General features: G+C 33.6%; 1 protein-coding gene across 1 annotated transcript; it reads left to right on the plus strand.

The window, feature by feature from the left end:
• The first annotated feature begins 204 nt into the window (after window positions 1-204).
• LOC18041979 lies at window positions 205-2,463 on the plus strand. Its single transcript, XM_006434391.2, has one exon. The coding sequence runs from the start codon at window positions 794-796 to the stop codon at window positions 2,135-2,137; it is 1,344 nt and encodes a 447-aa protein (XP_006434454.1). The 5' UTR covers window positions 205-793; the 3' UTR covers window positions 2,138-2,463.
• Window positions 2,464-12,239: the final 9,776 nt, after the last annotated feature.

Raw genomic sequence — 12,239 nt, forward strand, 5'->3', positions numbered from 1 at the left:
GAACCAAAGAAGAGTAAAATTCAGTAATAGCGATAAGGACAAAGGAGCAGTAACTAACAGAGTAAGTGGACCTGTTTGACAAAAATAGACAGACTATACTATTACACGAAATGTTGCTAGAAATTAGGGACTGCAAGCGTTATTGTTGCATAATAATTAATGAAGGCGTGTGTACTTATAAAACAAACCAAGGTTACAAATGGGTACAAATCTCTCTTCCCTGTTGTCAGTCTTATGAGCTCGAAAGGAAATGTTTTCCGTGATCTTTCGCGCTGGATTCTCGGCTTGATTTTAGGGGAGTTACCTTTAGGCTAAAGCGAACGTTTTTTTATGAGGTGATTTTGTACAGATAAGTTGTTCTGCCTCCTGCTCGCTGATGAACAATTAAGTTTGATTTTGTTTGGTTTTAGGTTTTGAATTTGTATTTATATAGTTAATTGTTGGTGATTTTGGAGCTGAAATTTTGGTGGTATATTAAATTTTCGGAAATTTTGCTCCCCTGTTTTTGAAATTTGTGATTAATTATTGTCATATTGGAAACAAATATTTGCTTGGTTTGAAGTGATGGGATTTTTGGATTGTGTGTAAATCTTTGTGTAGAGGTTAGAGGTTAGTTTAATAAGTGGAAAAGCTTTGGTAGGGGAAAAAAGGTAATGGGTATGCTTGGTTTTGATGTATAGAGTCCTTGGACCTTAAAAAATTAACTAAGAAGAAGGATTAAGTTCATGTGCAGCAGGGTTATACAGGAAATTGATTCATGGTTCTGATCTAAATTAGTGAGATCGTACAAACAATGGAAGGTAATTTATCACAAGGAGGTATGATTCCGGGTGGGGCCTCCTTCGGGGGTATTGACTTGCAAGGATCAATGAGAGTTCACCATCAAGCTCAACATCCGCATGCCATGCATCCACATCATCACACTATTAATCCTCGTCAAGGGCCTTCGGTTCATCCCTCAATCCATGAGGGATTTCCTCTCACAATTGGAACCATGCAAAGTTCTGATCAAACCATTTCCATGACTGATTATAACAAGGGGGAGCGAGGAAAAAACTCGTTTAGTGACGATGATGATCCGAGCTTGACTGAGGAGGGTGGTGAAGGTCATAATGATGCTGGTAAAGGGAAGAAGGGATCGCCCTGGCAGCGCGTGAAGTGGGCTGATAAGATGGTGAAGCTTTTAATTACTGCTGTGTCTTATGTTGGTGAGGATACAAGTTCTGATTGCGGTGGTGGTGCAAGAAGGAAGTTTGCAGTTTTACAGAAAAAGGGAAAATGGAAAGCAATTTCAAAGGTCATGGCTGAGAGGGGTTTTCATGTTTCCCCACAGCAGTGTGAGGATAAGTTCAATGACCTTAATAAAAGGTATAAGAAGCTTAATGATATGCTTGGCAGGGGCACTTCTTGTCAGGTTGTTGAGAATCCTTCACTTTTGGATGTTATAGACTTCCTAACGGAGAAAGAGAAAGATGACGTTAGGAAAATATTAAGCTCCAAACATCTGTTCTATGAAGAGATGTGTTCTTACCATAATGGCAACAGATTGCATCTGCCTCATGATCTTCCATTGCAGCGTTCACTACAGTTGGCTCTCAGAAGTAGAGATGATCATGATAATGATGATGTGAGGAGGCACATACATGATCCTGATGAAGACGATCAGGATATGGAGACAGATGATCATGATGAGTTTGAGGATAATCATGCTTTGCATGGAGATAGCCGAGGAACATATGGTATAGCAGGGTGCTCTGCTAAAAGGCAGAGACAAGGTCAGGGTCATGAAGATGTTTGTCTTGGTAATTCTATGAATCCTCTGGACTTCAACAAAAGCTCTTACCCTCCACAAGTTGCACAAGCTGATATGAATCAAGCGTTGCCTGAAAGCATGAAATCATCTTGGTTACAGAAGCAGTGGATTGAATCTCGCTCACTTCAATTGGAAGAACAGAAGTTACAGATTCAAGTTGAGATGCTGGAACTGGAGAAACAGCGATTCAAGTGGCAGAGGTTTAGCAAGAAAAGAGATCGCGAATTAGAAAAGTTAAGGATGGAAAACGAGAGGATGAAGCTTGAAAATGAGCGCATGGCATTAGAGTTGAAGCAAAAAGAAATGGGTGCTGACTTCAGTTAATGGATTGGTACCAAACTCTGTTAATAGCGTTGGTGGGACTTGCATGCAACGCATGTGTTTCTTTCTTGGTAAGATATAGTTGATGTTAATTGGAGCATCACCTATTGTAATGGGGAAACTTGTCTGAAATCATAACTTTTCCTGCATATATTGTGTAGAAGTAGGATTGTGACAATACCAATGGCTGGTTTTCATGGTTTCGCCAATAGTGAAAATTAAGCTTTTGGTTGAAGAATTTTGTGGGAGAATCTTTTTGTTTAAGCTTGTTTTGGGCTTAATAATTGTTGTAAGTTTGAATATTTAATATCAGACTTTTGTTTGGTTTCTTTGGTTGAATTCAGTAATATGCTTTCTGCTGCTCACTGTCTACATTACACAAGCCTTCATGTCTATAGGTATTGATAACAAATATGAGAAAATCTTCTTTATTAACCGAAGGTCAAAGATTATGCACTAGGGTGTTTATAAGCAGTTTTAACATATTACCATATGTGTTACTTTGGGTGTACTTTTCCTTTTCCTCGTGCCAAGGACTGGTTAGTTTTAAGGAGGTTCACTTTCTTGAAGGTTTACTTTTGTAAGATTAGCAAATATTTATCATTGTCTCCAACCCTTGAGAGATTACCTTTATTTTGTGAAACAGGAATTTATTGCTCTCTTACTATTCAGTTATCGTCTCTGCTGGAGATAATATTCACCTTTTGGGATTTCATTTGAATCCTAAGCGGGTGTATTCTGTAATATCATCTTGTGCTTTTTAAAAAAATGGATCTTATTCTTATAAAGGTAATAGTATGCACTGCTGTTTATAATGCGATTAGATACGGGGAAAGGTAACAAGGCAGATGCAGGGATGTCCACGCTCTTTTTTATTTTGACTTCTTAAGACTGCTTATTGGAGCTGTCAGTTTCTTATGCTGCAGTTAAAATGATCATTTTGTTTGGAAGACTTGTTTTAACAATTTTAATCTCGTCATTCAGGCCATAGGTTCTCATATCACATTTTTATTTTATTTTTAAAAAATCAGAGATGAGCTTGTAGAAGGCTTTTGGACCAATTTCATATTATGCTCTCATAAGTATTTGGAGACTAGAGTATGAAGTTATTGAAGAATTTACTACTCACTATGCTTGATATCGTCAATAGTTATTTACAGTCATATAAGTTCTCATAGAAGGGAGAATGTGTGGATTTTTCAAGCTGTGTACAAGTATGATTAGGGATTCAAAATATTTTCACAAATATCTGAGTGTGTCCTTATGTTAACTGAACTTAATTTTAAGAAGTTAAAGTGAGAAGGTTCTGTGGCTTTAACGTGAAGCTGGGAACTGGTATATGTGGAAGTGGATATAACTTCTCTAAATTCACTAGGATACTGTATATTGATAGTTGTAAGAGCAGTAAAAGCCATAAGATATGTGATGCCAGACTTTGCCACCACTTCTCTGAATTCTTTGTGTGTCTCTACATATGTTTATATATGGATCCCCCTAAATTGGAATATGATAATCCAATAACTTGGGGGATATTTAAATTTCAGTTTTGGGTCAAAATGTGGATTCTGACAAAAATCATTCCTGAATATGATCAATTGCCGCTATGCTGGAGGCAAACTTTTTCATTATGTCATGTTTTTGCTGTACATATTGCAAGTTGATAAGCGACAGTTTAGACCCCTACTTTCTGTAATTGCATTATTTGTTATCTCATTGTAGCATGCTTCAGAATCTGCACATATAACTTGCTTTTAGCATTGTAACTATCTTGATTGACATCTGTATTTGTAGATTATCACAGTTTATCTCAGTGGTTTCAACGGTGGCCCAAAGTGTAATAGTGAATGCATTTTAGAGCTTCGTGAACAGACTCTTGGGTGCGGTATTCTTTAATTGGATGGGAGCTACTCCTAACTTGAACTGTTTTGTTTTGGCTATAGCCTATAGGTGTCATTTAGCTGTTTGATGTATGCCAAACAAGTTCTAGCAATATTTCATAAGTTGTATAGTTTGCTTGCATTGAAGGGCAATGTGTTATGTGCCTCCTACATTTGTCTCCTTCACAGAAAGAAAGAAGCTGTGGTAGAAATCATCACCTTAATATTAGATGGCGTGTCCGTTGATGTGGGTGCTGTAGCTGTTCAGCTACTTGCTATGCATACCATAATATTTACATACGTGTTGGGAAAGATCTTTCTCTGATTAGCGAATTTATCAACAGATGGTTGGCACTCGGCAGGTAGGATTGCTTAGAGATTCTATGGTCCATGCCCTTGGTGAGATGCTATACAATCTCGGATTTGGATCTTAACAAATGAATATTTTACAATGATGTACTCTTCATTGCACGGTTCACTCAAATTGTTTTACTGTAATTGTATGGTGGAAGAAGTGATTAGCGAATACAGCGAGAAACAGCATTATTGGTCATTGTAAATTTCACCTGAACTACCCCCACAAAAGTTTCATCAAAAACAAAGAAGTACCGGTACATATAGTTTGTTATTCTGATATGAAGAAACGTGCTCTGTGATCAAGATATTCTGTTCTTGACTTGTGTGGAATATTTTGCTTGTATGCATCTCAGGTGGAATCTTTGTGGAGTTTTGCTGAACATTTTAACTGTAATAATGGTCAGTCAGATCTGAAAATCGATTTGGTAACTGCAGTTTCGATGTATGCTTGTTTCATACAATTGCTGAAGACATGTAGGCTATCTGACCCACCATTTGTCTTGCTACAAGCTGCAACTAGCTGCTATCAGGTCTTTTTACTTTTCAAAACTTTTTAATATTTCTTTTGATTCCAACAGTAGTTGATGATGACCTCAAAGGTATTTTAAAATATGTGAATGGTGAAGAATTTTAGCATTGCTTTCATAATCACAACAAAGCCTTTTTGTTTGCCCAATGAATTTTTTTTTTTTTTTTTTGGTGGTTTGAAATTTTAAATCACATGATAACGATATAGATTATAGCAGTGTTGTGTCAATTTGTATAAGATAGTTTGTATGAGCACAAATACTCTTGAAGTTTTGGTAAATTTCGAAATTAGTGTAGGCTTATGTTCCATTCAAAATTTTGGAAAATTCAATCCATCATTAAATGGTCGGTCCATTGAATGAAAGTACAGAGAAAAGTCTCACACGGCATCAGTGAAAATGTTAGGAGAATAGCTGCGGCTAAAAGCACTTTTTTCATGCGTTGTCTTGGCAAGAATCAATGAATCATTTTAAGCAGATTTTGGACCACTCTTTTTCACTTTTAGCCATAGCTGAAAAGCAGATGGGTTTTCGATCATCAGTAATGCAGTCATTGGTCCATTTTTCATGGTTCACGCATGTTAATTTCAACTTTCAAGCTTTGTGGTTAGTAACCCTGCAACGGCTAGAGCTGGCTTATCTTGAATAGGGTAATATTTTGGGCTTTGTTGATGTATGACAGTAATAAGGGTAATATTTTGTTCTTTGTCTACTTAGAAAAGCTACTAAAAAAATCTTTTAAATTTTTGGGAACATAGAAATATAAATTTTATTTTTGTTGTTTGAGAAACGTTTCCGAAACTGAAAATTAACCTATTGGAGCATTAACTAAAAAAGAAAATGAAAATTTTTCTTGTTATCCATTTGTGTCACGCTCACAGCAAAAGAAGTGGACGCACTCACACAAGGAGTCAAGGAGCCATGGATTAAGAAGGGGGAAAAAGAAAAAAAGAATGGGGTAATTAAAGAAGTAGACATGAGAAGCAACTTTTTTTTTTTTTTTAATCTCTCTCTCAACTGCAACCTCAAATGAAATCTCATCCGTGAGTCATTGCTCGTGCCGCATGATTGGGGCCTCCGCCTTGCTATATTGCTAGCTCTGTATGGCCCTTTTTCTTGAGTGCTAGACTTTGACGCTTTTGGGGGTCCATTAGTTTTAGCGACCTTTTTCACTTATCAATGCTTTACTTTGGTGGGTGCACGCTGCACCAGAGTTCTTTTTCAATCTCTCCTGCTAATGATAAGGTTTTATTATTTCTAAAGCATTAACGGTAATGTTTAGTAATTGTTACTCTTCTGCTTGAAAAACACATCAACTTAAGTATTTCGTAAGTATTTACTTTTATTTGGTATAGCTAATTAAGTACCAAAATCATTTACTCACTTTAAATTGACTGCAAGTAATTCGATCTATTTTCTAAGATAAATTATTGTGATAATAATATGAAGGGATGCAAAATATAGAACTTGTAACATGAAGCATCCAAATGGTAACATTAAATTTTAAATTCATTGAGGAACTGGGATTTGAATGTATAATTCATAAGGTCAATTTTTAGTGTAGAGACAAATCCTACTTGTATATCTAAATATCTTCCTTTTTATTAGGTATTGTGAAGACTCTATTAAACCATTCCTTCATTTGCACAACGTGCCACTGGGTGGAGCAATATTGAATCATTTTCGAAGACCAACATTGAGTTGATCATATTTTAATTATTAAAATATGACTCTGATACCACATATTGAGAGCACTTAAATTTATATGTCTAATTCTCATTCCCCACACACACAAAAAAAGAAAAGAAAAAAAGTTTTTTAAATAAAGTAACTCATCATATTCTCTAAACTCAAATGTCTCTTATTTACTAACCTATATATGATATAATTGTCATAACTGATAGCAATGTTAGTATTTATATTCATAGGGAGCGTTTGGGGCAGCTGTGCCGTCATAGTATGGATACTGAATTTCAATTTTGTATTAAAGTTGGGTTGTTGTAACTTAAAAATTATAGCATTAACGTGTCAACATTGAATTTTTTTTTTTTCGAAGACCAACATTGGGTCCATCATATTTCAATTAAAAAAATATGACTCTGATACCATATATTGAGAGTATTAAAATTCATATGCTAACTGAAAAAAAAAAAAAAACTTTCAAACAAAGTAACTCATCCTATTTTTTAAATCCAAACGCCTATTTTTTACTAAGCTATATAAGACATAACTATCAAAATTGATAGCAATATTAGCACTTATATTCATAGTATCAATACTAAATTTCAATTTGATATTGAAGTTGAGCAGTTGTAACTTAAAAGTTATAGCATTAATATATTTAATAAACATCAGCTATTATACCTTGAAAGTTAAGTTGATTTGTTTCACCACTTGTATGATGAAAAATTTATAATATCTTAACTATTTTTGTCCAAATTATTTTTTAATAACATATTTATTACATATTATTAATCTTTATTTTGTAGTTACATTTTGTTTAACACTAAATTAAAGTTTAAAAACTATCGAAAGTAACATGGCCTGCTTCCATAATATAATCAATTCTCAAATTGGCATGGTTATGTGCATGCACATGCTTCCATGTTCCATTGACACAACTAATTGAATTAATTAAGTTGTATGCCATGGCAGCTTAATTAACTTGAAGAGCTGTAAACTTTAGTCTTAGGTACTGAATGAGATCTCGGCACATCATTTGATTGCTTGCAATTTACTCTCACGAACTCACATTCATTTTTTTTCCCTATTATTGTTGATTTTTTAAACTCGCTCGCTCGCTCGCTCGCTCTAGGTGTTATAATATGCATAAGACAAATCACCATCGAAGGTTCTAAATGAATGGCTATTAGGTAGATATAGTTGTTAATATGATATTGGTTAAAATTAGCGGCGGTGACAAAAAAGAAAAAAAGAAAAATAATGATTGAAATTCATAGCATAATGTTGCTTTATAATGTTTAATATGTGGCTAATTAGAATGAAGAAAAGCATAGTCTATAAAGCTATGAGAAAAGTGACAAATGCCATAATTGATGAAAGCACACAGACAAAGTCATGCTCACAATATTTTTATTTTTTTCAATTTTTTTAAGTCCATGTTGATGGGTCACACTCAAGTGATAGGTGATTCGCCAAGGCAATTGGGGTTGAGGGTTAACTGGTGTATGCTTGGTGGGCTCATTGAGAAATGTACGCACATGCCAACTTTTAGTAATTCTTTAAAAAAAGGATGAACCAAATAAAAAAGAAATTTCTTCTCTAATGTTTGTCAATTCACCACAATTTTTTTTCTAAAATTCATCGCGTTAACAAAATTTATGAAGCTTTGCCACCAAACATCATAGACTTATTCTTCAAGGCTTTAAAAATCTTTTAGGATCCGAGCATTCACATGAGTAAATATATATTCGTGAGTAATAATTGACTTGAAATAAAAAAATTAAAAAAAAAAACTTATGAAATAATAAAAATATTCGCAGCTCAAGAGAGAAGGTAAATTCTTCAGAAACTTTCTATACGAGAGAATTGTGCCCATTTTCCAAATTGGGAAGGTAAGCCCCCAATTAGAGTAAACTTTTAAAATCGGAAGATGGATCTAATCAAAACTTTCCTAAAGATTGTGCTGCTGCAATGAGCTCAAAAGGCGAAGAAAGATAATAAAAAATGAAAAATAAATTAAAAGAAAGAGAAAAAAGAAAAGGATCAACTTGGTGGGTTGCTTAGCTGGTGACAGATAAATGAGAGAGTTTTAATCCACATGGTAGACAGAAGAAGATGTAAGAAGAGTACATTCACATATCACATGCACATGGCCACCATGTGAAAATAAACCTTTTGTCTACATCTGTAAATCTTTTCAATTTCCAGCCAGCCAGCCAGCCAGCCGGCCAGCCAGTAAAATTAAAAATGTCAGCCATACATCTATTTACCTTTTTCAGCCGCTATGTAAACTCATTTGTCCGCATATGTTCTATTTATTTATTATTATTATTATTTGCCATCTCAACAAATTGAAAATCCATGCTCCAATCTTCTTCTTATTTTTTTTTTTAAATATATATATGTAAATAACCTTTTGTCTCTTGTAACTGGCAATATTAATGCTCATTTTTATTACTTTATAAATAAATAGCCTCTTGCCTGGTGTGACTGGCAAATTAGTTTTCCTTTTCTTGCAATTTCGTAAAATTTTAAGTATTATGAGTGTCTCTCTTGTTTCTTGTTGGTACAATAATTTATCTTAGAAAATCATAATTGTTAAACCATCGTTTTACGTTATTAATATTTTTTTGGCATGTTTTACTTGAAAAATACTTAAGCGAACAATAATACATGTTGCGAGTACATTTTAGTATATGTGTTAGATGAAATAAACATCTTGCTGCCACGATAAGAAAACAGAAAAGAACAATTATGCATATTTAATTTGTTAATAGAAGTTTTCTTTTGTAAGTGGCAGGTCAAAAAAAAAAAAAATAAAGACCTTAAATAATCCCAAGGTATCCTGATGATTGCTGCATATCAACTGCAGATGATTCTTTTTTCTATATAGCAGCAGCATAAGTAAGTTGTGGCGCAGTCAGTGTTCTCTCCAATGACGTGATCAGCAAACAAAAATTTCCATTAATTGTTTTTTTTTTTTTTTTAAAAAAAAAAAAAGGTTTTAAGCACTATCATTGTCTCATTATTTTTCAAGCACTGACCACTTTCGATTACGCATAACATCAGTTTTGTTGTGGGTGGATTCTCCGCGTTTTTGGCATCAATTAATTGACTATCATGATATTTCAGGTTTCAAAATGGTAGCAAGCAGCAGAGAATATATGTGCTTTCACGTTCTTTGCCGTCAACTTTTCATATTTTACTTCCACGAAATCTTCAAAAAACCCAAGCAGCAAATCCATATCTGCCGCCGCCGTAGTTGCTCTGCAATGATAATAAGAATGGGTGTCCGATGATTCATGCCTTAATTAATTTAAACTAATTCATTTTAGCCAATAACAATGCGGCGGCCTGTATAATTATCTTACTAGACTTGGATAAATGGAGCAATGCTAGCTAGCTGCCATGCAATTTCGTGTGTGGTAGCATGCACCCATCTCACTTTTCATCACAAGTTCTAAGTATTTGTTTGGTGGTGACTGGTGAGAGAGACTAACCACACTTGTGACGTTTAATATAATCATGCAAACTTTTAGGGCAAATAGGATGTATTATCAAACCATCAAAATCTCTTTTCAAATCAATTTCGCTATTTCTGAATCCATATTTCATGAATAAAACCACTAGACTTGACTCGACTTAATTAAAATATCAATGCTGGAAAAATACAAAACCATAACATCGTAACAACCTTCATTTTTTTTTTTCTTTTCTCTCTTAATATTGTAAATGCAACATGAAACTCATATTTACGTTATTGGATGACAACTTATGACAAAATTTAATTTGTAAAATTTGTATCAATGAAATAGTCATTACTGGGCATGGACGGTTTTTCCTTTGTTAGATCTAATTTCTTTTTTGTCCATAGTATTTTCTCAATGAAATATGATCATTTCACATGGATATTCAAATTGATTATATATAAGATTACTACAAAATTAAAACTGATTTGTTTATGTGTTAAAAAGTTTAGTGTTATACACACACGTACACCCACATGCACGCGCGCGCACACACACAGAAAGATAGAGAGAGAGAGAGAGAGAGAGAGAGAGAGAGATTTAAGGAAGTTTTTGTACGTATAAGTTTAGCGTAGCTAAGGCTGTAAATAAAAATAACAATAATAGAGTGGGCATGAAATATTGGATAGACAAAGTGGGAAAGCATCAATCCACCCAGAGAAAAATCTACAAGGCATCTAATACGTCTGTCCAGCTATTTTCATAACTCCTGCCAGCGAAGCATCCTTTATATAAAAAAAACAAACTAAGTAAATAGTTTGCTTTCAGTCCCAAGCAAAGTATACGTAACAACATCAACATTACAACATACATCACTCAAAAAAGAAATATTTTAGAAATACAAGATCTCAACATTTAAATTTACAGTGTTCACTGTGTAATATTGAGAGAGAGAGAGATTGAATACCAATGTTTTTTGGATATATTTTTCTTTAAACTGGTTAAGATATTATGAAATGATTATCTGGCTGCATATTCGACTACATAATTATAAAGCATTTGACTATTTTTTTAACAATCCATATATGAAATTAATATATAAATTTTGATAATATAGTAGATTTGTAACATCAAACAACGTCTTATTTATGTTATAAATGGTTGTTTTAATATTATAAAAACAAAAAAAAAAAAACTTTTGTTGTATGTTATCGAAATGGCTTTAATTAGAACAAAGTAAATGTTGCTATGGTGATATATATTAAATTGATAACTTTTTGTAGTGATTAATTGCGTAGCCTTCACCCTTCTCTAAAATAGAATTAAACGGTGCCCGCTCTCCCTCGGGTCGTTACCTACCTTATCACACTCTTGGACTAAAATACCCTTCTATGTTTCTTGCAAAGACCAATAATTTACCTCTTTTTAGTTGACAAAATTGCCCCTAACATTTTTTTTTTTAATTTTGTAATTTCCGCACATAATCATGCTGTGATAGTTTATTAACTTCTCCTCTGATTATTTCTACATTTATTGCCCCTTATTCATTAATTGGGTCCCACCTTCCTTCGCATTATGTGTCGTGCAAATCCTACTTGGGGGTTTTTTTTTTTTTTTGTTTTTTTGGCTCAATAATTGAGCCACTGAATTTGATGGGTACACGGTTAAAATTAAATTCTCTATTTTTTATTTTTCTCCCCAATTTTCTTGGTGTTTTGATTTGATATTATGATTCCTAACATTTGCTTTTCTTTCATTTTCACTTCAGGTTGCGAAGGTCTTTAAGTTTTGACTTGTTAAACCTTTTGGCTTTGAGAACATTTATTGATCCAAAAAGTCCTCACCATTTATGAGCAAATTTCTCCTTCAATGACAAAACTTTCATCAAATTTTGAACAAATAATTTGGGAAAGCATCTAATCCCATATAATCAGATCCTACGTAACCCAAAATATCTGCATTTTCTTTAGAACATCTTATTCATGTTCCCTATGTCGTTGGTTTCATTATAGGAAATATAACCAACGAAATGTTTAATTGGATAATTAAAAAAAAATAACAATTATATTCTTATTATTTCAGGATTATTTTTTAGGAGTAATATTAGGTTTTACATAGTAGAGATATACTTAATTTGTATACCATAACGCTATTGATTTTTAATCATGAACTATGCATACAGTTAATTTTTTAT

Source organism: Citrus clementina, unplaced genomic scaffold (assembly GCF_000493195.1).
Source record: "Citrus clementina cultivar Clemenules unplaced genomic scaffold, Citrus_clementina_v1.0 scaffold_5, whole genome shotgun sequence".
In the NCBI taxonomy this organism is placed as follows: domain Eukaryota; kingdom Viridiplantae; phylum Streptophyta; class Magnoliopsida; order Sapindales; family Rutaceae; genus Citrus; species Citrus x clementina.